This window comes from Notolabrus celidotus, chromosome 15, assembly GCF_009762535.1.
Source record: "Notolabrus celidotus isolate fNotCel1 chromosome 15, fNotCel1.pri, whole genome shotgun sequence".
Taxonomy (NCBI): Eukaryota; Metazoa; Chordata; class Actinopteri; order Labriformes; family Labridae; genus Notolabrus; species Notolabrus celidotus.
The window spans coordinates 22,585,010-22,608,718 of record NC_048286.1 but is presented as its reverse complement, the minus strand read 5'-3'; the positions used below and the strand labels follow the sequence as shown (position 1 = coordinate 22,608,718).

At 40.8% G+C, this 23,709-nt stretch overlaps 1 protein-coding gene across 5 annotated transcripts; it reads left to right on the top strand.

Annotated features, from left to right (window-relative positions):
* The first annotated feature begins 10,927 nt into the window (after positions 1 to 10,927).
* Positions 10,928 to 23,704, top strand: nr2f6a (nuclear receptor subfamily 2, group F, member 6a). 5 transcript variants are annotated; one of them, XM_034702786.1, is made up of 6 exons: positions 10,928 to 11,582; positions 11,923 to 12,687; positions 16,497 to 16,591; positions 17,979 to 18,310; positions 18,518 to 18,764; positions 21,290 to 23,704. In XM_034702786.1, the coding sequence occupies exons 2-6, from the start codon at positions 12,419 to 12,421 to the stop codon at positions 21,562 to 21,564; spliced, it is 1,218 nt and encodes a 405-aa protein (XP_034558677.1). In that variant the 5' UTR covers positions 10,928 to 11,582; positions 11,923 to 12,418; the 3' UTR covers positions 21,565 to 23,704. The 5 variants fall into 5 exon arrangements, with proteins under 5 accessions (XP_034558677.1, XP_034558681.1, XP_034558676.1 ...); XM_034702790.1 differs by having other exon boundaries at positions 10,935 to 11,582; positions 17,982 to 18,310; XM_034702785.1 differs by lacking the exon at positions 10,928 to 11,582 and adding an exon at positions 11,712 to 11,822.
* The last annotated feature ends 5 nt before the right edge of the window (positions 23,705 to 23,709 follow it).

The window sequence follows — 23,709 nt, the reverse complement described above, 5'->3', positions numbered from 1 at the left end:
CAGTGTTTTAAAGTCCTCAACAGACTGTGCAGCTCTAACCTGGAAAGGTAGGCTGTTCCGAAGCTTTGGGGCCGCCACTGAGAAGGCTCTGTCCCCACGAGTAGAGAGTCTGGACCGAGGTACTGCCAGGAGCAGCTGGTTTCATGACCTAAGTGCTCTGGAAGTACTGTGAGGCTGTACAAGATCTGATAAATAAGACGATGCCAGACCATTTAAACACTTAAAAACAATTAATAAAACCTTAAACTGGATCCTAAAGTTAACAGGCAACCAGTGCAAAGATGCAAGGACAGGACTGATGTGATCACGCCGTTTCTTTCCAGTCAGCAGGCGGGCGGCTGCATTTTGGACTACCTGTAGACGGTGCAATGCTGACTGGTCGAGACCAACAAACAAAGAGTTCAGGTCAGCATGCTACTCCTGTGAACAAAGAGCTCTACAGTGCCACAATAAATAGTTGATAGAATTAAGGCTTACATATACAGATATTGTGAAATAATAAAAAATGTATGAAGAGCTCTGTGAATGTCTTCATAGAAATTCAGTGAAGTCAAAAATATTGTTTGAATCGTATTGTGTCAAAATGTCTGTGTTGTGAATCTCTTAAAACATAATTGTGGAAAATATACTATATTCAGCTAAGCTCATACACTTACATTATAATATGTGAAACTGTGAGTTGATGTGTTTTCTTACTTATAACTAAAACAAGATGTTTCTGTGTTAACTGTCTATATGATGTAGTAAGCATACAGCATAAGGTTTTTACTGTACTCAATTTTATATTGCTGTTTTTAATTGTTAATATAGTGTATGTTTATTCTCTCACTATATATATTTGCATGGAGGCCAAATAATAGGTATTAACATTCTTCCAGTTTGACATTTAAACCACACAGCCGTAGCCTCTGGTGAGAAATGATAACTTGGACTGGTGTATAAAGTAATGACTTCAATGATACACTGGAGAATGGCAGTGAGGACAAACCTAATACCATACTCACAGTATTGTCATGGAACACCGCCGCTTGGTGGGGATTTAATGTATTGCAGCTGCAGGTCACCACTCTGATTTATCACTGAATGAAGGATCAGAATATACAGTATGTACAAACATACACAGTAAGATTTCAGCAGTAAAAGCATTAAAAATGTCATAGTACATGAGGGGTTAGAAAAACATCCATCATTTCAAAACATGTTCTATCATTTATTCATGGCTTTTACCGATCTGATCATTGGTGATCAATATTTAATGGACTGAGTCAAGAACACAGTAAGTGTTCCTGAATTGTTGAACTACTATTACACCAGAAGCTCTGGCAGAGACAAATAAACAAGATACAGAGGTAAAAGCTCTCATCATAGATATAAAACAATGTTAAGTAAAACGATATGCAGACAATCTTTGAATATGCATAACTCACCATATCTAATTCTGAAAAGTTTACACAACTTTTGCTCACAACTTTTTCAAAAATATTCAAGGTTCTGCAGTTACAAAATGAATATTAGGTGTACCACCAATGTCATGTATTGAGGATATGCTATTAATTATAACAAGCTGCAAATATATAGAGATAGTTGCTATTACATTCCTCATGAAATGATGACCTCAATGGTTCAATCTTCCATTCAATTTTACAAAAAGAATCAATCTATTGAAAAAGACATTATTTTAAATCATGTTATATATGTTTTTATAGATTGCAAACAAAGTGCTTTACATCATAAAAACCCACAATAAGGAGAACAAAGCATGGGGGGGGGTCAGACCTTGCATAATACAACAAAGGTGTCAAAAACACGTTTGCATGTTACAACGTCATGGCTCTGTAGTAGTAGAGTCCAGGTGCTAAACTGTCCTGCCTTCAATTCGACAAGTCACCTTTTAAAAACATTTAGTGCATCATGACACAAATATTGTGAAAAAGGAGAACCTGAACTGTTGAGCAGCTGAAGTCCTATATCAGGCAAGAGTGGGACAACATATCACTTCAAACTCTCTAGAGGTTCGTCTTCTGGAATCCCAAATGTTTAGAGTGTTTTTTCAATAAGAGGTGATGCAACAAAATGGCAATCATGTCACTAATCCAACTGTTTTCTGTTTTAAACGTGTTGGTGGCACCAAATTGAAAAGGAGAATATACATGAAACAATACAAACTTTCAGTTTCATCATTTAGCATGCCGTCTTTGCACTATTTTCTATTAACCCTGCTGTTGTGTTACAGGTCAGACTGACCCATTTCAAAATTTCAAAATCAATTGTTAAAGTATTTTTTCAGTATGAAACTTCTTCAGCTTGGCTTAATTAGCATAATCAACATATAAAATAAAAATGGTTAATTTCACATATTTGCAACCCCAGCTGCATGTTTATATTACACAGATACAGTTTGTGGGTCAATTTGACCCAGCAGTCAAAGTGGAGGCTAAAAAAAGTCAGAAGTGTCCAATACTAATTGTTTCTGTGTAACTGTGTGAAATATTTCACACCACCTTTTCTGTTCTTCGTGGGCAAACTCCATCCACATTGAGTGGACACTCAGCAGGGGAGGGGCAAAACATATCAAGATTCTCTGCAAGGGAGTCCTACTAACATTATACTTTTTAAAGTTTTATCATGAATATTTGTGAAAAATGAGTGAGTTATCCTCATTGAACCATGAACTGTGAGAAGGAAATAACACCATTGCACTAAATATTGATTTAAATGGTTATTAATGGAGTTAAAAATGTTTATTGGGATTTTTTGGGGTTTTGACAATATTGGATAACTAAATATACCCCGGGTCAAATTGACCCAGGAACATTATTGGTAATGGAGGGTTAAATATAAAGTTTAAATGATTTGCAAACCATCAAAATCGGTTTTCACAAACATTTGAACACTGCGTTCCAACTCTAATAGAATCAGGGTTATAAAAACTCTGACTATTTTTCTTCTTTACTGCTCCCAGGCACCACCACACACGACAAGACTTGATTATTGTATCTTTGTTTTCCACTCTATGTTCTGTGCCATTAAACTGTTTGTAAGGGACTCTGGAGTTTTCTACCAGGTAGTTATCATAAAACAAACATTGTGATTGGTTTCAGTTGTCGACTGAGAGCAGTAACTTCCACACTGGTTGCCTGGCAACTGCACAATAAAAGTATTTCCAAAATGTCTCTCTTTCTTTAATGCAAACAAATGTGTTGGTTTTTTTCACTCCATCATCTCTCAGCCCATCCACCTGCAATAAAAAAACAAGCTCTGGAAACACATTGAGTCACACTGTGATGTGTCTCTCCAGAGACGTTTAGCTAATTGCTAACTTGCTCTGAAGGATCTAGTTACTCATATCACAGCCGTGTGCTATATCAAATGTCCTGCTTGAAGAAAGAGGCCTCTGTTACTGGGAGACACAGGGGGAACAGAAGGGAAGTGGTAAATACCTGAGTGGATCACCAGGCTGAACAGAGACAAATAAACAATGTGGTGCTAAATAACTTCATGCTCTCAGTTTGTGTTAAGTGAAGAAAGGGAGGAGAAATGTGTTCTTTTGTTATCTACGCTCCTGAGCGGGCAGCATCCCATCGACCAAATTTAAATTACACTGTACCGCTCCGGTCGGGTTAAAAAGCTCAGACGCTCATTTATCATGACAATGCAGGATAGTATCAAAGCCAGAATTGTTCAAATGAATTTTCTCAAGAGGCAGTGTGATGTGCAATCCTCTCAGATCATTTATTCAGGCTCAAATTTAATTTTAAAATGAAAGACTGGCTGTGACCGGTGGCTCCTGTAGTGATGAGATAAGAGAGACTACAGCATCCATATCAAAGGAATTCTCCCTCATTTTCTATTTATCTGCTTTTTTTTAATCACTTTTTCCTGCTGAGCCAAGAGGCAGCTGGGGCATTAACGGGTGAAATGAGGAGGGGATTTGGCTCGTAATGATGTGACGTACAGTGGCTTTCTGCATGTTCCCATCAGCCACCTCTCATCTGAGGTGACTGGATGATGAATCCCTGAGAGTTAATCCCCCTCTTCTCTGTGTCTTCACCCCAGCAGATGTTTTTTTCTTTGACCCCGCACAAAAGCCTCTGTTTTTGTTTCCAAGCTTGTCCATTCCTCAGAGGTCAGAGGTCACCGTGGTCTCAGGGTGAAGCTGTCACTGCAAGTCTAAACATTTAACAGCCAGCAGAGCATGATGAAAACAGTCCCTGCGAGAAGGCAACACAGACGCCTCATGATTACCTTAAGTAAAGACCTACTTTCCATATGCTGATGCGGTTGAGAGCACACGCTAACACTCTGAGATTAAATTACAGTTGCTGGGGACGCCTCAGGGAGAGGCCAACCCAACTTTAGACACCAAACACACAGGGGGGCGGAGGGTCTTCTTTGTTGAGGGACCTCTGTTCTAGACCCTAAAGCTTAAATTAAGGTTAAAATGTTAACCAAATTAATAGCCAACTGTGTCGTGTTTGGGCCTGCCCTGAAATGCAAAAGCTCTGTGCTCCACCTTGTAATCTTAGATTCTTTGAAACAGTCTAACAACTTACTCCTGATAAAAAAATAAAAAAAAACAGTGAGTCATTTTAAATTTGACCAACAGAGCGGCTGAATGGCTTTTGTGCAGAAATTCAATGTTGTTTTTAATATATTTTGCCAAATCATTCCAAAACTATCTTCTGACACTTTCTATAAGGAACAGGTCCAAACCAAACTCTCTGTTCAATGAGGCCCAACCTCAGTCCACAAACCAGAGTGCTTGACTGCAGTAATAAAAGAAAAATTTTAGGTAGCAGGCAAAAACCTCCAGCAGGACCAGACTCATGGTAACAGCCACCTGAAACAAGATAAGATAAGATAAGATAATACTTAATTGATCCCCAGGGGGGAAATTCAGTTGTTGCAGCAACACAGACATAAGCACAAATCGAGAATAAGTTTAGATTAGTAAAAATAAGAAAAATTAAAACAGATACATAAAGATAAGGATACAAATTTAAGGTATATACAAATGAAGGTGTGACCTGCACACAACTGAAAAAAAAACAGAAAGTTAAAGTTATCCAAACTGAAAAACATAATTTGTATGACAACACACATTCTTACCAAGCAACAGTTAAGATGATCAATAGTGGTCACTTTCAAGAAATACATTTTTATCTATTAAAGCTACAGTAAGGAATTTTTAGCTGTTGTGAAAAAATGAAATTCATACTGATTCGTACTTAAAAGTTACAAAAGCGGGGCGCTGGTGGCCTAGCGGTCTAAGCGCCCCACATACAGAGGCCACAGCCCTCGTTGCAGGGGTCGCTGGCTCGATTCCCGGCCAAGACCATCCCCTGCATGTCTTCCCCCGCTATCTACTCCCATTCCCTGTCTCTCTTCAGCTGTCCTATGGAATGAAGGCAAAAAGCCCAAAATATAACTTAAAAAAAAAAAAGTTACAAAAGCAAATCTGACTATCAGCAACTAAAATGATAGTTTTTTAATAGTTGTGCAACACATACAGCAACTGTCTAAGCGCCCCAAATACAGAGGCTGTAGTCCTCATCGCAGAGGTCGCTATCCTATCATAGTAAAGGCAAAAGGCCCAAAAATATAATACACATACATATAATTTTTTTTTTTAAACTTCCTTACAGGAGCTTTGATAATCTGTAAAATGCAGAGCCTCAAACGTCAATTAAATCAAACCAAGTGTACGCAAACAATTCCTCTATTTCTATGAAATGTGGAATATGCTTGTAAAATGACTTTCCTGCTAGTTTACAAGGACTTTCTACACAACAGTAGACATCCTGGATGTAGTCATAGTGACATAACCCATCGGTTTATGAGGTAGAGTTTTGAAGACCAACAATGGTGGTCAGAAATGCTGACTCAGCTATGTAGACCTAGAGAGAGGCAAAGAGGCTGAGGACTTTAGCATTCCAGGAGACAGCTATAATCTGCCCACCTTTCAGCCAAGTCAGACATGCCATCAGCCCATCTTTGCAATACTTGTCTACGTAGACTGATAGATATAGATATTTACAGACTTTGATGAAACAACAGCTCATATGCTCTAATCTCAATTTGGTCTCCTGTCACTTCCAAAAACTGCTCAAAATGACAGCAGTGACTTCTAAATAATATTCCTTTAATTTCTAAACAAACTTTTAGACTTGCATCTTCCAAGATTTATGGATGCATAATATGGCAGATGTTGCTTCAGATGATATTAATTTGCAAGTATTTTTTTTTCAGAATGGGACTGAAATAAAAGGCAGAGGTTTATGGTCAACAAATCCCCTTTGGCAGATACAAATATGATGATGCATAGTAAAGTGTAAGTGCCTACTACTGCAGTGTAGAGTGTAGTAGTGTTTTTATTCCACCCACTGCTGCTGGTGCATGAGGACTCAACAGGTGTGTGTGTGTTTGTGTTTGTGTTTGTGAGTAAAAGCTAGAGAGAGAACCTGGAAACCAGATACAGGAGGGGCTGGTCGCAGTAAAAGAAGCCATCAGGGTCAGTGTGAGATTTAGATCAGTCATTAAAATTACATAAAGGCAAACTGGCTCAGGTAAGAGAGGTGGGTTTAATTACAGTGTAAGACAATAAATTAACTACATGTAGATTGAGCAGTAGTTATTTAAGGTGGTAATGTTAGGCCTTTTGCACATTTGAACTCATTTTCTGGACGATCAGGTCCTGGCCCTTTCCAGCCTTGTCCTTTGGCACGTGTAGTTCACAGTGCGAGGTTGTCCATGTGAGAAGCATTCTCAACTTCTGGAAAAAACATGTTTAGTTTTGGTTCAGAGTGTTTAGAAGAGGTAGAGGTAGAGGTGAGGATTGACCTCTCAAAGGTAGATGATTTTCTTCATAAAGTAAAACAATATACCAGCAGCTGAGGCAAGCTCTCTGAAACCATATCAACAAAATGGAACATTGTGGAGCTGATGGTTGGACAGGGCTGTATTATGAGACTACACTTAAAGGTGTGTGCAACTAAAACACTGGCAAGAATGGGTTACTGTAGCCTCTTTCTCACATGATGCACTGCACTACTCAAAATGACAAGACATTGTCAGGGTAGGTTTCCTGTGTGAACGCAAACTGCTCAATCAGACAGTTGCCTTTCAACCTATTATTAAGACGTCTGCATAAAGTTGGTGTTAGCAACACACAACACTGCTGGAATGGAGTTCCGCCATCAATATACCCTTTGTACCTACATATCTAACATAGAAACGGCATAATATTTGGGTCCCAGAATGTGATTACACATACACCCACGCCGCCCATGTCATCTTCTTTCAACAATTCCACTTCTGTTACTAGCTCTGAGGAAGAATCAGAGGGGGAAAGACTGTACCCCACCATGTGTGGTACACATTGCAGAGGTGTAACAGGGGTAAATATCCTGCTTTAAAATAGCATAATGTAAAAACCTAATGTGTCAACACAACAGGTTAAGGTCTAGAATATTCACTGCAAGGGAGTAAGGAGGGCAATGATGTTGTTCACACCAAGAAGAGTCTTGTTGCTTTATGACTTTTGCTGCTTGCTGAAGTTGCAGGTATATAGTTCACAACAGTGTTATTTATCTTGTGGAAACGTACCTTTACATGCTGTGGTAATATTAATACAGAAACAGTCACCATTAAAGAATATTCTTCTTCCTATTGCCACACGCTGACCAAGTACATCAAGATACCTCAACCAATCCTAGTATTTTGAATTGTCAAACACAGATTTCCTTCTTTATGAGACGTGTGAAATACAACTCTGGAAATATCAGGAGCTTAATGTCCTGGCATTATCAAAGAATGTTGTGAGTTAGTGAAGGTTTTGTTCAGAATGCCCAGTTTGATTTTCTTCAGATTACTTAGTTTGAAAGAAAAGTTAACTGAAGTCAGTTAATATTTTCAGTTTTACAAAGTGAGTAGACTGACCCTTAAAATGTAAAGTTTGAACAGACTTTTTGAACTGTAAGCTGCTTTCAAACTTCTGTGTCATAGTGTCAGCTGTCTTTGTGTGCATTGTGCTGTGTATCTGTGGGGTTGGCAGTTTGGCTGACATCTTTTGCAGTCTTGCATTTTCTGGATTCCTCTCTGGGAGCAAACACATTCCTGACTGGCGGTTCAGAGGTCGCATCACTCCTGCCCCCTGTGGTATCTCTCAAACAGACACACTGGAGTGGAAATGATAGGCAGGTACAGTATCTTTTTCAATCTGCAGTTCTAGTAATTTAAAATCCTACTTTGAATATATGTTATTTTACCCGATAATAAATCACGACTAGTTGTCAGTTTGTTTGGATTTTGTTCTAGCAGATCGGAGTACTTTCACAGGTATAACACCTCTGGTTAGAGCTACATCACGTCTTTAACTTTTGAAATATCAGACTGCAATGTGATGATGGAAACTACTTCCATGTGGTAGAACAGGGCCTTGTCTGGATGCTTTCAGTGAGGTATCAGGGGAAGTTTAAAACACAGAAATACTTAAACAAACTACAACCAAGATTAAGCAAGTTTGATTTTTCAAGACATGATAGTAATAAATGTTGATGTGAATGTAAACCACCAGTATAGTGTTATTACTTCAGCTCAGTGTTATCAACTACTTTATCATGTTACACACTATACACATTAGGGGTGGGAATCACTGGGTGACTAATGATACAATATGGAACATAACTACATGGAACAAAACAATAATATAAAATACTATATGATGCAATAAGTTATGACTAAAATACAATATGCTACAATAAGGTATGATAAGATGAGATATAATACAATAACATTCGATACAATAGAATACGATATGATACTATATGATACTACACCATTCTATAAGATACTATACTATACGATACAATATGACACAATAAGATAAGATATAATACAATCAGATACGATACAATACATCTTTACAGGGGTGAATTTTTTTTTAACGCAACAGTTCAGAAGATATTAAGATTACCAGTTTTTCCCATGTAAGGACATGACTGACTTGATTGACAGGCGGGAACACTGTAGCTGTTGGCTTGGAGGTTCGAAGCCCGCCTCTTTACGTCACAATCGCTAAACAGCAGCAATATGGCTCCTGCTGACGATTGGCCTCAAAACAGCGCTTCAGAACAGATGTGTGACGTCACGGATACTACGGCCATATTTTATACAGTCTATGGCTACAATACAACACAATAGATTACTATACTATACAACACAAGATACAATACAATACAATACGATAAGATAAGATACCATACAATTCAAAACTCAATACATGCCTATTAATAACAAGAAACATTAATTCTGTGATAACTCATAAATTGCAATATACTCCTTTAGTGATATATCACAATATTTGGTTAATGAAGGAATACAAAATGCAAATTGGAAGGGGAATTTCTTTAGAGAGCTACTTTATTTGCAAATTAAAATATGGATTTTATTCCACCAGCACTACAATGACTGTACTGCCCAATTGATAACGAAGAAATATTTGTGCTTTGTATCACCCCATTGTACAAAATAGATTAAAAAAATTCTGTACATTTAATGCTGAACTAAAATCTAAAACTAAAACAGGGAATTAAACAAAAAAGTAGAACAAATGTACTGTACTGCAGAGTTTCCCAGTTAAGCTATTGATTAACAGCTCTGTGGATATCTCCTCTTCTTTTACAATCCCCTCTTTTATTTGACAAGCCTAATCTTTCCCAACACAAAAAGTGACAATAAGCAGGCACAGCGGCCTAATTAAAGGGACTTTCATTCAAATTAGCACACACATTCTCTCCTTCATACACACACAACCCTCTGATGACCCATTAGCTTCACAATGGCCAGGACAATGGTGCTCTGTCAAACACACACACATTCAGCCCACCAGTGGGTAAAGCTGGGCTTAGATTTAAGAATGCCATAAAAGTGTCAGTGGAGGGGAGAAGGATGCCTTTAAAATGCCTTTTTAACACTCCAGATAAGACAACAGGTTGCATTTGGTGCATCTCTCAGGGGGCTCACACTTTCATCTCAGCATATCAGCGACCCCCAAAGAGCCGCACATTTACAAGCAGATTCATCACTTATCTCTTGAAGCTCTTATCCAGGGTCGCCTCCCCCACCTTTATCTGCATTTGACCCTGGGCTTCTTTTTTTTGCACGATGTGGGTGTGAAAGTCAATTTGACCTCTTGGGGTAACCTCGAACACAAATCACCGTGTGCGCCACAAAAGCGTTGAGACAGAGGGCCTTCAGCAAATGAGCAATGACCACAAAATGCTAACCTTTACTTCAAGAACAATAAGCTGTGTTCAAGCGAGCTGCTTGTGAGTATGCAAGATCAAAGTGTGATATTCACATAGGAGAGAAATACCGTCCCTTTGAGACACGCAGATAACCTTTCTTATGCATTTTTCTGTTCTTTAAATAGTGAAGGAACATTAAGATTCTGCGTTTAATTACTTTCTGAAAGACAAAGGGCATTGCAGGAGATCAGCTTGGTTGTATTTGCTGCTGGGCTTCTGGTTAATCTGGTTTTGTCGGGGTGTTTTTTGAGGCCTCGGGGTCATGCTCTTTGCATCTCTGAGGAGAGAGATCCTCCACATCCTTCCTGCGTGTGTCTGTGTGTGTCTGTGTGTGTGCACGCTGCCCCTCACAGCCCACTCTCTTTGCTCTTTGACTCCGATGGCCATATAAGGCGGCCAGCACCATGGTAACCGCAGGGCTTGAATAGCAGTGTCAAATCCCTGGGAGCTAACACACACACACACACACACAAACACACACACATACACACATACACACACACACACACACACACACACACACACACACACACACACACACACACACACACACACACACACAGCATTCCCCCTCCCCCTCTGCACACACTCTCCCTCTCCCTCCCTCTCCCTCCCTCCCTAGCTTTGCTTGATCTCTCTTTCAAATAGGTTGGAGGACAACACACAAGGAGGGAAAAGGCAAGCAAACGCAGAGAAATCCATCCTTTCTTGAATCAAAATTTGATTTCTGGACTGGGCGAGAGAGAGGGGGGGAAGAGCAGCACACGTACCTTCCACCCCCACCTCTCACACACAGCGAGGAAAAGCAGCACACTGGGCTAGGCCGCAAGTCATTAGTTCTTGGTGGACAAGCACTGACAAAAGGCTGGAGGGAGAAGCCTGCATGAGGGGAAACCTCCACAGGAACCATGGAGGGCTGAGGGAAACCAGAAGGACGCTTTTCTAGGTTTTTGTTTTGAGAAAAGCAGCAAAGAGGACACTGCCACAGCCGGTCTGAGAAGACACCGATCACTTCCTTGTGTTGTGTATTTCGAGGGGCAGTCCACATCGCTCTTCTCCCACGACCACATGAAGTGATGTTTTTGTTGTGCGGACATCGACTGGTTTTACTTCACTTGGGATTTCTTCATTGTGGGTCAAAATGCTGCCGCTGCTGAGAGGATTACAGCAGCATAGAGGAGCTGTGTCTGCAGCCTTGCAAGATCTAGAGCGAGAAAAGGATTTATTTATCTCCCAGTAAGGGGGGGAGGCTACAAGACAGAGCATATTCGAGAGGTAAGCTTGGTGTGATATGCAGGGGGGAACTGGTGGTGAATATTTAGCAAGAAAGCTGCAGGAATAGCTGGAGTGAGAGGAGAGAAAATCAGTGTAAGGGGTGCTTTAAGAGGGGTGGTCAAAGCCTCTCCAGGCATGTGCTAAGGAGAGCTACACCGAGGTCCTTTTTCAGCCATTACTGTTGCTACAGACACCGAGCAGGGAGTGTTGTGTGTGTATGAGGGGGGAAATAAGAAGAATGTGTGTTAGCAGATGAGAACACGCTTCATGTTTATTGCTTGAAAGCTTACATTTTGGAGAATGTGCAGCATATGTTTGACCCATTGTTTCCTGTGAAAAGGTGCCTCGACTGAAGCGTGACAGCGAAGGACTGGGCAGCTCGAGCAGGATTTTCTCAGGGACAGGAGAAAAAAAGAGGACACAGCAGCACAACATTTGGATAGAAGAAGGAAGCGGTGGAAGTGAAAACCACAGGCATGCAGATCTAAAAAGTTGTCACACTGAGACTGTTTCCAGGTCATAGTGGAGTAGGAGGAGACAAAACTGGTCTTGTTTTTTTTTTTTCTTTAGTCAAACCGTCCTCAATGCTGTAGCCTATTTTCCTCTCATTGACATCTGCTTGTTAGACCTGAGGAGTGGTTGCCTTTTTTGCAGTTCTACAATTAAATTATCTTTATTGACAAATGAAATCACAGGCGAGCAGGAAGTACTGATTCTCTTCAGGCACTAGGGGGGAAAACACAATCTGGATTTTGGATGTTTGTGTTACCTTGACAGCAACCAGAAATCTTGGCTGCCTGTCCCATTTTCTTCCTCGGTGGTTCGGTGACCAAGCGATGGCCATGGTGAGTGGGGGCTGGGGAGATCCCAACGGGGGCACAAACGGACTTGGGGACAAGAGCTACTTAAGGGGCGAAGAGGAGGACGGTTCACCTCAGGCGGGGGGCAGCGACATGGAGGCCGGAGACGACGACAAGGCCTGCGTGGTGGACTGCGTGGTGTGCGGGGACAAGTCCAGCGGCAAGCATTACGGAGTGTTCACGTGCGAGGGCTGCAAGAGCTTCTTCAAGAGGAGCGTCAGACGAAACCTCAGCTACACATGCAGGTAAGAGAGAGGGGCATTGTGGGTAAATTACAAGGCGAGCTGCTGCCACAAAACGTTAGACTTGCAGGGGTGTGAAACATGCGGTCCCCGGGCCAAAACCGGCCCGCCTTAGGTTCTAATCCGGTCTGCGGGATGACTTTGCAAAGTGAAAAATTGCAGAAAAGACCTTTACTGCAATTTTTCAGTAAAAGTAACTGCTATTTCAAATCTGTCCTCTGGGGGGAGTGCATCTGAAGAGCGCTCCTGCAGCCTGTTGCACCAGCTGTGCGTAAGCTCAAACGTGGTCTAGTGAAGCAGCTCAGATTGAAAGGTGCCGCAGAGACTTAATGGGGTCGTGCTTGTGTGTTGCCAATAATCAAAATCAAAGTCCAAATTAAGTTTTCTATTTATTAACAAAACACTCAAAATAAATAAATACCAAAAAATATCAAAATAAACAATCATAGTGACGATGATGGTGGCGGTCAACAAAAAATATTCAACCCCACTCACCCTCTTAGTAAACCGCCCGCCACCCAACTGAACAGGTACTTAAAATGTTAACCTCACCCATGAACCCAAAACCAGAAATGAAGTAAGCGATAAAAAAGGAAATAATCATGGTTAACGATTAAGACAGAAAATCAACAATATGGCTCTTACATGTAGTTTGAATGTGATTTTTCATTTAGGATGGAGTTTACACTCTACTAACATTTTGGGCGTTGCACCAGCTGAGATAGTTCCAACGTTAGCCTAAGTCACAACTTAATTTTTACACTTAGCTCCGAGTTGGTGTAAAGTCCTCTGTAGAGTACCGGTTGCTAGGAGCGTTGTTTTGAAAGATGAGATGATTTGGAGGATGAGGAGATACAGAGGGTTCTCCCAGCTAGATTATGACGGCACCCGTGAGCGGTGAAGACCATTGTGGTGTGTGTTATTTTGTTACAGTTTCAACTGCAGAGTAGGCAACCGTTATATTAACTTATGCTGTATTTTGTAATTTTGCCACTTGATATCACCGTTATTATACACACACCGTAGATTAAGGATTAAGGCTATATTTATCACCTTACTATGTTACTTTATCATACTTTACATACCTTCTGTTGTTGTACCACGTCAGTCAGCGGAAGTTTGTTTCAGTTGTTGGTCAGTTCCAAGTTATTTATACAGTTGATGGTTACTATGTTTTCCTCTGATTGGCTGCTGGAAGTGTAAGCGTCATATCTGCAACAATGTTTTGGTTAGTTTGGATGTTACGGTCTACTAGTTAAGATGAGCCTTACCTCTCTGTGGTGAAACCAAACAATAACACAACTTAAGTTACAATCTAACTAGTTTCAACATATGCTTGAGTGAGGACTTTACACCCTAACTTAGGACACAACTTACGCACAGCTGATGCAACAAGCTGCAGGACTCTTTTTCTCAAAGTGAGGAAATAGAATATTTGCAGTTTGGATAATCTGGTTGAATTTCATAGACTTTTTAGAGCACTTCAAGATCAAATCAACACTTATGTTTACGTATATGTAAAAGCGGTGGATCCACCATTTTCTAAAGAAGCCTCATATTGTGCATGTGCTATAGGTGCGCTCACTATAGCACTACGCCCCTGCATGCGACACTGTCCGGCAAGCAAACTGTTCATGCTGGAGCTGAGGGGTCCAGAATAGTCAACTTTGCTTTCTTCATCATTTTAATCTATCTCTTCTTTTGCTGTGAACATTACACTCATTGTGTCAGGTGACTGGGAAACATGTGTTTGGTGTGTTCGCAGCAGGTTTCAGGGCTTAAATAATATAATATTTGGCCCCACTATGAGACTTATCATGGCGAAAAATACAACAGCTGTTTTACTTTATTTTTAATTTTGATTTGAGACTATTGCAAAATCTCTGCATTTTCCAATACCTTTGTATCAAGCAATGAATGAATGGTGAATTTTTTTCTAATTCGGCAATTTCGAAGATATTGAGATTACCAGTCTTCCAATGAGAGGCACAGCTGCCTGTGGGAACACTGCAGCTGTTGGCTAGGAGGCTCAAAGCCCGCCTCTTTACGTCACACTGGCTCGACAGAAGCAATATGGCTGCCGCAGCCGATTGGTCTCAAAACAGCTCTTCAGAAACAGATGGGTGACGTCACGGATACTACGTCCATATTTTTTACAGTCTATGGTTGGGGACTAAGAGGAAATCTGGTTGGGTGGGATAGTGTTGACATTCGAAGTCCCTCTCTCTGAACAGATGTTTTCTCTGTGACTACCAACAGCAGCTTTAGAATTGAACCCAGTAATATTTCTACCCTCATATTAGCCAAAATATTCTAGTTTCCCCTCCTTTTTTATGATATTCTAAATCTATTTCCCCAAAATAATAAATATAATATGAAGCCTTCAACTTCATGAATTTTAAAATATATTGTATGGTCTTGAGCTGGATCCTTAGGGAATTTTGCTACCAAAACAACAAGTCAAATAGAATATGTCAGATGAATCAATGATAAAAACAATCATTCTTTCAGCCACACTATAATTGAAGTATGTTATTTATAAGATTTTCTACAGTCTGGAGCTATACAGTAGTTGCATCCAAATTGTTGAGGATGAATAAGATAGAACTTATTACCACATTACTTATGGATTTCTGAGAACTAAAGTTTATGGCTTTAAAGGTGGGATTGGTAGTCTGAGTTAGATTCACTTTTTGTTATACTGTTTAAAACTATCTTTATGTCCTGGTGGCAATCAATACATGATGTGTTTTTAAAAAAAGACTTAAAAACATCTACAGCCAGAGTAAACTTAGTAAAACAACAACCAATCGCTGCCATGAGATCCTCATGGAAGGAACCAATCAAATGCCTTGATGGAGTTCTGAGGAAATGCTCCATTCAGATTCATACTGGTTTTCCGGGCTTACCAACCCTAGCTTTAAGTTGTCTGTTTTGTCTGATCAAAGTCCAAAACCTAAACCCATCCAGTATAGATTATATGTGATAGAGAAAAGGTATCATTCCTCACATTTGAGATATCGATTCTTAAAAAGTTCCACTTAGTTTTTCTGTTATCTAAGAAAGGTTGAGTTATTGTATTGAAATCACCCTGGCTGTTAAAACAATCTTTCTAAGCATGATTTTTCTTGGTGTCCTTTTATTGTTTTTGTTGAAGCTTCTATGTTGCTTCCATTCTTAGCCTGTCTCCCTTGAGGAGGATATCTTTCTTATCTGGAACTAAATAAAAAGGAAATACATGTTTTGTGATGGGTTATCACTGTCCTGGAGCTCTGTAAGGAGTAAATGCTGGTCATGCTGTGTATATATATAATCTGTGAATACAGCTATTTGTATACATTAATGTTTATGAATTGAAGATTAGCATCATTAAGCTGCTTTTCCTTTTCACATTAGTATTTGCTTTTAATGGGACTGGTCGCACATCAGTTTTTATGTTTCGTGTGTAGTGTTTCTGTTTCATGTTTTTCTTTTTAATGTGAAATTGATAGAGCTTTTGACTTCACCTATTCTTTCTGGATGAAGCAGTCTTTAATTGAAATTAAGACTGCAATATCATCATCATCAGAATATGAGAATTTGCAATAAATGTACTCCAAATAACATTGGATATGTTTGAAAACCAGATTGAAATGAGGAAGCTCTTTCAAGAGCAACAGATAAAGCCAAAGTGTAGCATCATAATTAACCAGACTGTTGTCATCTAGTGTAAAATTCTACATTATGTAAACCTAAAATGAACACAAGCGTCAATGTTTCCTATAAAATCAGTCACCCATGGTTTGATTTAATGAATCTGTTTCTCTCCTCAGGTCAAACAGAGAGTGTCAGATCGACCAGCACCACAGGAACCAGTGCCAGTACTGTCGACTGAAGAAGTGTTTCCGTGTTGGCATGCGCAAAGAAGGTAACTGTCTACCCTGATTCATAAATCCACTCTGATCTCTATGAACCGATTATACACTAAGACTGTGCATGAGCAACAATGCAAATAATGCAAATGGATTATATTTGAAAATAAAAATACAATTATTGATAGTTTTCTGAGTCAGCCAGTCACTCTTAGAAAACAAAATCAATCGTAGTCAAATTTATGTATGCCGTTATCTCGCCTCTTCTGCTCCATGAAGTCTCCAGAGCAGAGAAAAACGCTGCACATGGCAGTCTGGGCCCTATCATGGCTAAACTAACCATGCATGTCGGCTCAATGCCATGTACTAAGTGGCTTAATCTAGTGCCTGTGTAAGAGTGACTGAAAGGGATCCAGTTCTAAGACACCTGCATCCCAGTCAGAGCCTTAAGCCCCTGGTTGATGCGGCTGAAGCCCCTCCGACATGTTGGCTCGATCCGGCAGAATCCAATACAGGGATTTCTCCTAAAGTCCTGGAGCACATGTGAAGCATCATTCAATGTTATGAAAAAAGCAACAAATAAGATAAAATACAGCACATGTGGAAAATCTTGTAAGACTTTTCAGCTTTGAGTCGAATGTGTATGTCAGGTTGTTTTTCCACCCATCTGCACAGATCGTCAAGCATACTGATTAGACGCATTACAGCTCCCTGTAGAGAAATCCCCTCTGATTGACCAGCTCCACAGAGAGGCCAGAGGTCAGGGTCAGCTACACAACACAATTTCTCTGGCTGAAACTGGTTGAAGTACACTAAGTAGTACAGACACACACCACATGAATCTATATCCCCACATGAATAAAGAAAATCCTCCCTGCTGTCTTAGATTTAGCAGTAATGCTTTCTGTCACAGCTGTGGTGGTTTCACTACACCAAGTGATGCTCTTAAGTATGTTTGCTGTTTTTGAGTGCAGAGTGCATCCGTTGTAGAGGCTCTAAAAGTTGCTGCAAAAGCACGTTGTATTCCTGCAACAAGATATGATCCTGCAAAGCTTTAAAATATGAATGCTGCGTTAATTCTTGTCCCGGGTTCTTTGTTTTACTTCAAGAGATAACCTTCATTTAGCCTGACGGGCACAAGAGTTTTCTTTCTCTCTGTCATGGTCTTCTTCAGAATTCATTCTGGGCTTGATTATGTTTCCTTTAATCTTCAAGAATAGCTCTAATCGGGTCGAGCCTGTCTGCCGATAATCTGACACCCACCGCCGGCTGAACTCAGTTTTAACTTTTCTTCTTCTCTGGTTTCTTCTCCAAATCCCCCCTCATTTTTCCCCTTGCCCTTCACTATTTCATCCTCTCTGTATCTTCTTCTCTCTGTGTCTGTTCTCCCCCCCCCCCACCCCACCTTCCTCCCCTCCCCTTTGCCACCCAACCAAACTACAGCAGTTCAACGCGGTCGCATCCCACCTCAGCCAAGCCTCAGCCCCTCAATCACGCCCATAGGTGGTGCCAGCGGCCTTGGAGGTGAGTTCTATAACAACAACAACAACGGAGGCAGCGGAGGAGGTCAGCCAGTGTCAGAACTCATTTCCCAGCTGCTGCGAGCCGAGCCATATCCCAGCAGTCGCTATGGACACCAGTACAACCAACAGGCGGGTCCCGATAACGCCATGGGGATTGATAACATCTGCGAACTAGCTGCTCGACTGCTCTTCAGCACCGTGGAGTGGGCCAGAAACATCCCATATTTCCCTGAACTCCCCGTCTCAGATCAGGTTAGAAAACAAGGAAACAACATCCCAAGATGATGTATTTGGATGGAATTTATTTTACTCACATTGGAAGATAGTCTGAGACATGCAGAAGAGAAACAGACAATATGGGTCGAAGCAAAAACATAAATAGACACTGAATGCAGTAAGCATTAAAAATGTATGATACCAGTGTAGAGCAACCTGATTAACACTCCAACAAATCCACAGGTGGCCCTGCTGAGGCTGAGCTGGAGCGAGCTCTTCATCCTCAACGCAGCCCAGTCAGCCCTGCCGCTCCATATGGCTCCCCTGTTAGCGGCTGCCGGCTTCCACTCCTCGCCCATGTCAGCAGAGCGCGTGGTGTCCTTTATGGACCAGGTGAGGGTGTTCCAAGACCAGGTGGACAAGCTGACCCGGCTACAGGTGGACTCAGCCGAGTACAGCTGTCTGAAGGCCATCGCACTGTTCTCACCAGGTAAATATTCTGCTTTAGCTGTTCTTATTATGACACAATGTTTTCAACAGCCAACTATTAAAGACACTTTGAAATATGTCTATGATAATAAAGAAGAAAAACAAAGGATGCAAAGTAAAACTGGAGGTCAAGCTATTTCAACTGAAAACAGACCCCTGAAGCAAAAAATAGATAATAACCTCCGGTCTAAAAATATGACGCCAATGTGGAAGTGCTAAAAACTGCAGTTCATCGAGGATCCGCTTGAGGCTGGCTCCGGAAGTCCGGAAGTCACATACACATGAATTGGAAAAAGACGATCTTTACAGCAGAAATAAACATGTTTACAGCCTGGTACAAAAGATGGGTGTAGTCTGGATAGCTCATTTCTTGATCGGCACACACTGTACGAGGGGGGTGAATTTTTTTCTAACGCGGCAAATTCGAAGATATTGAGATTACAAGTCTTCCAATGAGAGGCACAGCTGACTTAATTGACAGGCAGGAACACTGTAGCTGTTGGCTAGGAGGCTCAAACTCCGCCTCTTTACGTCACACTCACTCGACAGCAGCAATATGGCTGCTGCCGACGATTGGCCTCAAAACAGCGCTTCAGAAACAGATGAGTGACGTCATGGATCCTACGTCCATATTTTATACTATGATAATAACATATTTTTTAAAGTTATGTTGGTGGACATTATCACTTTTATTTGATAGGACAGCTGAAGAGAGACAGGAAGGGTGGGGAGTAGAGAGTGGGGAAAGACATACCGCAAATGGTAGAGGACGGGAGTCAAACCAGTGACCTCTGTGACTATGACTATAGCTTCTGTATATGGGGTTAGCTTAGACCCCTAGGCCACAGGTGACTCAATAACACAATTTTTTTTTTTTTACTGATTTTCACACATAAAAAATATACAAAATGTACACAGAAAACTGCACAATGAGATCAGCTGGTTCTAGCACAAAACCCATCCCTCATAACCCAACAGTCCCAATGTCCGTACAGGGGCTCCATAGTGCAAACATTTAGTAGAACAATCCTACAGTAAACAGCGTTCTAGTGCTGGAAGCCAATAACACAATTTTTAAAGAAATAAAAAACAATTATGTTTTATTCTGCAATAAAATTCAAGAGGGTACACAAAGGGGAACTGGACCTATGAAGTGATGGTAAAAAATACACACAGCAGTGGATCAGATAGTCTGATTGTCTCTAGTTTGGGGGAATATCAGAGACTGTCTAAAATATGGAAGTAGTATCCGTGACGTCACCCATCTGTTTCTGAGCGCTGTTTTGAAGCCAATCGACGGCGGCAGCAATATTGGAAATGCGGAACTCAACCAGGCATAGTGTGACGTAAAGAGGCGGAGTTTGAGCCTCCTAGCCAACAGCTATATGTTCCTGACCGGGAGTCAAGCCAGTCATGTCCTTATTTGGGCAAAACTTGTAATCTTAATATCTTCTGATCCGTCACGTTAGAAAGAAAATCACCCCTGTACAGTGTGTGCCGATAGAGAAATTAGCTACATAGAGCCAAGCTGTTTTTTGAACCAGGCTGTAAACATGTTTATTTCTGCTGTAAAGATCGTCTTTTTTGAATTGGTGTCTATGTGGTTTCCGGTGTTTCTGCAGCCAGCCTCAAGCGGATTCTAGATGAATTGCAGTTTATAACACTTCCGCATGGGCTTCAAAGTTTGAGACCGGAGGTTGCCGCTTGGGGAATATCTAAAACATGTTAATCCTACATTACCCATAATGCAACATGATAGCACATTGTTGGATTCTCCCTGATTTGTTGATTTTTCTCATCCTTCCAACTCAACACTTCTAGTTTCTAATGGGAGTGTTTTGTGAGATATGTGCAGCCTCAAAGCCTGAGCGGATATAACCAATGATGTAACCAATCCCTGTGATATCATCAGAGTTTTATACGTGACTGAACTTATCATGCAGAGCCACATAACACATTAAACGACCAGCAAAGAGAGACTAAGCTTCCCAATTAAGCTGATAGGAACTGAACATAGATATTTAAATATCATAAAAGTGTGAATAATATAAAACATGTTGTCCAAGCATTAAGTGTCAGAGAACTGCAGTTCAGTTAACCATACTGATCCATGTATTAACTACTGTAGCACCATCTTCTGGCTTATTCATGAAATGCAACATGTGAAGCCGCATAATGAGGTGCTGTAACTGACCACTACACAACATTGTGCTTTTAAGTGCCTCTAAAAAGTAGCTTTCCTAAACTGATTATTTTGTGATTATGCAGCTTTCTTTATCATCTTTATTATTGTATTACACATATTGTGCTATTTTTTGTTGTTTCCAGGTTTATAGGTCTTAAATCATATATTTTTGTGTTAGTGTGCACATGTTTAGGATCTATATGTGTAGGTATTTCCCTTCAGTGCATTTTTATCCATTATGCACCAGAATTGCTACCTTTCTCTCAGAGCATCACGACTCTTTATATAACCTGCCCACACTATTGAGTAACTGCCTCCTCCTCTTCCCCCCTTCTTCTTAGACGCCTGCGGTTTAACAGACCCGGTCCACGTGGAGTCTCTGCAGGAGAAGGCTCAGGTGGCTCTGACAGAGTATGAGAGGATGCAGTACCCGAGTCAACCTCAGCGCTTCGGACGCCTGCTCCTGCGCCTCCCTGCTCTGCGGGCAGTCCCCGCTAACCTCATCTCACAGCTCTTCTTCATGCGCCTGGTAGGAAAGACTCCCATCGAGACGCTGATCCGCGACATGCAGCTCTCCGGAAGCTCCATCAGCTGGCCGTATGTCCCGGGACAGTAGCTCCCACCCATCACGTACGAGGTCTCCGTCTGGGATTAGTGACGACAAGGACCCACAGGAAACCTCCTGACTCATCACTTTCCATCTGTGTGGTTATGAAACTGCAGCGCCAGCTGGCCGTCATACGTACTGTACTGAAACCGCTCTATTCCCTTTCATGAAACGCGTTCTCTGTCTCCCGAGAAGAGAGGTAAAGATGCCAGGTTGGATCTGTCTTGTTGCCAGCCCGCTCGGTCTGGTGCCAGATCTCAGGCCAGAGACCAGATCCTCATGCTGGGTCCCGATATGGTCGTCACAGCTAGTCATGTACCACCCACACGCCACAGTGACAAAAGACGCCGCTGTTTTTATGTAGAGGGCAGCAGCACCCCGCTACAAACACTTCAAGAGGACAAAACTGTCCCGCCACTGAAGCGCTGGGCTCATTTTTCATGGCTCACCATTTGTGATACAGTGATCTTTTTATCCACACAGCTGAAAACATTACAACACAGCATCAAGGTTATCATGGAGCTAAATGGATAGTAATACATGTGAGGAAGCTGTGGTTGTGCTGTGAATGAAATGCAAGACACAGCACCAAAAGATAAAACCACAAACTCACTGCAAAGGAACGATTCAAATGGAACAGAATGAAATTAAACAAAGAAAGAAAAATCACCAAAGTCTATCGAAACATCCTCAGAGATCGTTTTTAAATCATGAGTACACAATGCAGAGGACATGAACCACCTGTTTATGACTGCCTGACCATCATGTGAACAATGCATTTACATTCATCCACAGGGCTCACTGTTGCTGTATCTAAAGACAATTGGAGAAAAAAGAAGTGACATGAGAATGGACTATTACCTCACAAGACATCAGAATGCTTTAGTCTGATATTTCCTAAACACAAACCTCTGTAAACGTTGTTCACCAGAAACCGCCTTCTTTTGAAAAACTGCCTTGTTATTCAGTACAAATTTGGGACACTTCTGAGCATAACAAACATTCATCTTGGATCTTTTTAGAGAAAGATCCCCAAAGTGATTTTCACTCGTGTTTTGACAAACTTCATATGTTGAATTCAGCTATTATATATTGTTTGGATGGTTTTTTTTTCTTTCTTTTATGAGTATCGGCAGGCTGACATCAACTCGGGCTCTAATTGAACATCTCCAGATAATACGAGTTTTCCACAAACACAGTTGGTGGTGAGAAAGTAAAAGCCAACACTACCAGTTAAGTATGAGTTTACGTAGATCAATGCTGTTTTTAGGGGGATCTGTCCTTTGAAGAAAGTATTGACGTGTATATATATTGAGGCCAACTTTGTCTTTTTGCATGTTCAGATGTTGTTTTGGATCTCTGCTAAATCGAGACAGTTTGATTCTTTTCTATTTCATAATTCAACTTTCATTTATATATTGAGTATTACTTTCACTGTTAGCTCTTAAATGCTTTTTTCTATTTGTATTTACATGAAAATACCTCTTGCATCTATTCAGATGTCAAAAAAAGAAGCTTACCTTCATGCCATTACAGCTGATATGATATAGAGATGTTCATGCTCTCATTTTCAAGCACCCGAGTGAGTCTCTGCTGCTGTGAGATGACGCTGTAATGGATAAAAATCTGGTGGGGAGAAAAAAAAAATACATGCACTTGGAGGATGTTCAAATGCCAAAACATCACATGATCAGCGACTTGATAAAAGACGACAGGCCCTGATTAGCTGGTCCACCAGGATTTACCTCAAACGGGTGTTTCAAGAGGCATGTTTACAAGCTGACAAGCTATGTATTGGAAAGAAAAGAGCTAAATCAAATCTAAAATCAGACGCATTTTTGACAGATGTATCCCTGCTTCTTGATCTACCACCAGGCCTTTGAAAGTTGTACAGATGTCCTTCTGTAAGGCAACAACTCATTCAATCATGTCATCACAAAATAAAAAATTAAATATACTATTAATGTTTTCTTATCTTTGTGTTACTGAGTTCTTAAATTTCTAAAGTTTTCTGTGTACGGCAAATTATCGAAAGAATAAAAAGATGATAATGTGTCTTTTGTTCAGTTTTTGTTATTTGCAAACTACTTGAAAAAGTGTTGTAATTACATCTGTATGAAGAATGCCAAATAAACACTGCAACATGTGCCATGT

What these genes read in the sequence shown, in the direction of transcription:
- nr2f6a (XM_034702786.1), top strand. Translation starts at nt 12,419, where the DNA reads ATGGCCATGGTGAGTGGGGGCTGGGGAGATCCCAACGGGGGCACAAAC. An exon ending in AACCTCAGCTACACATGCAG is followed by an intron (nt 12,688 to 16,496) that starts GTAAGAGAGAGG and finishes TTCTCTCCTCAG; the next exon opens with GTCAAACAGAGAGTGTCAGA. An exon ending in TGTTGGCATGCGCAAAGAAG is followed by an intron (nt 16,592 to 17,978) that starts GTAACTGTCTAC and finishes ACCAAACTACAG; the next exon opens with CAGTTCAACGCGGTCGCATC.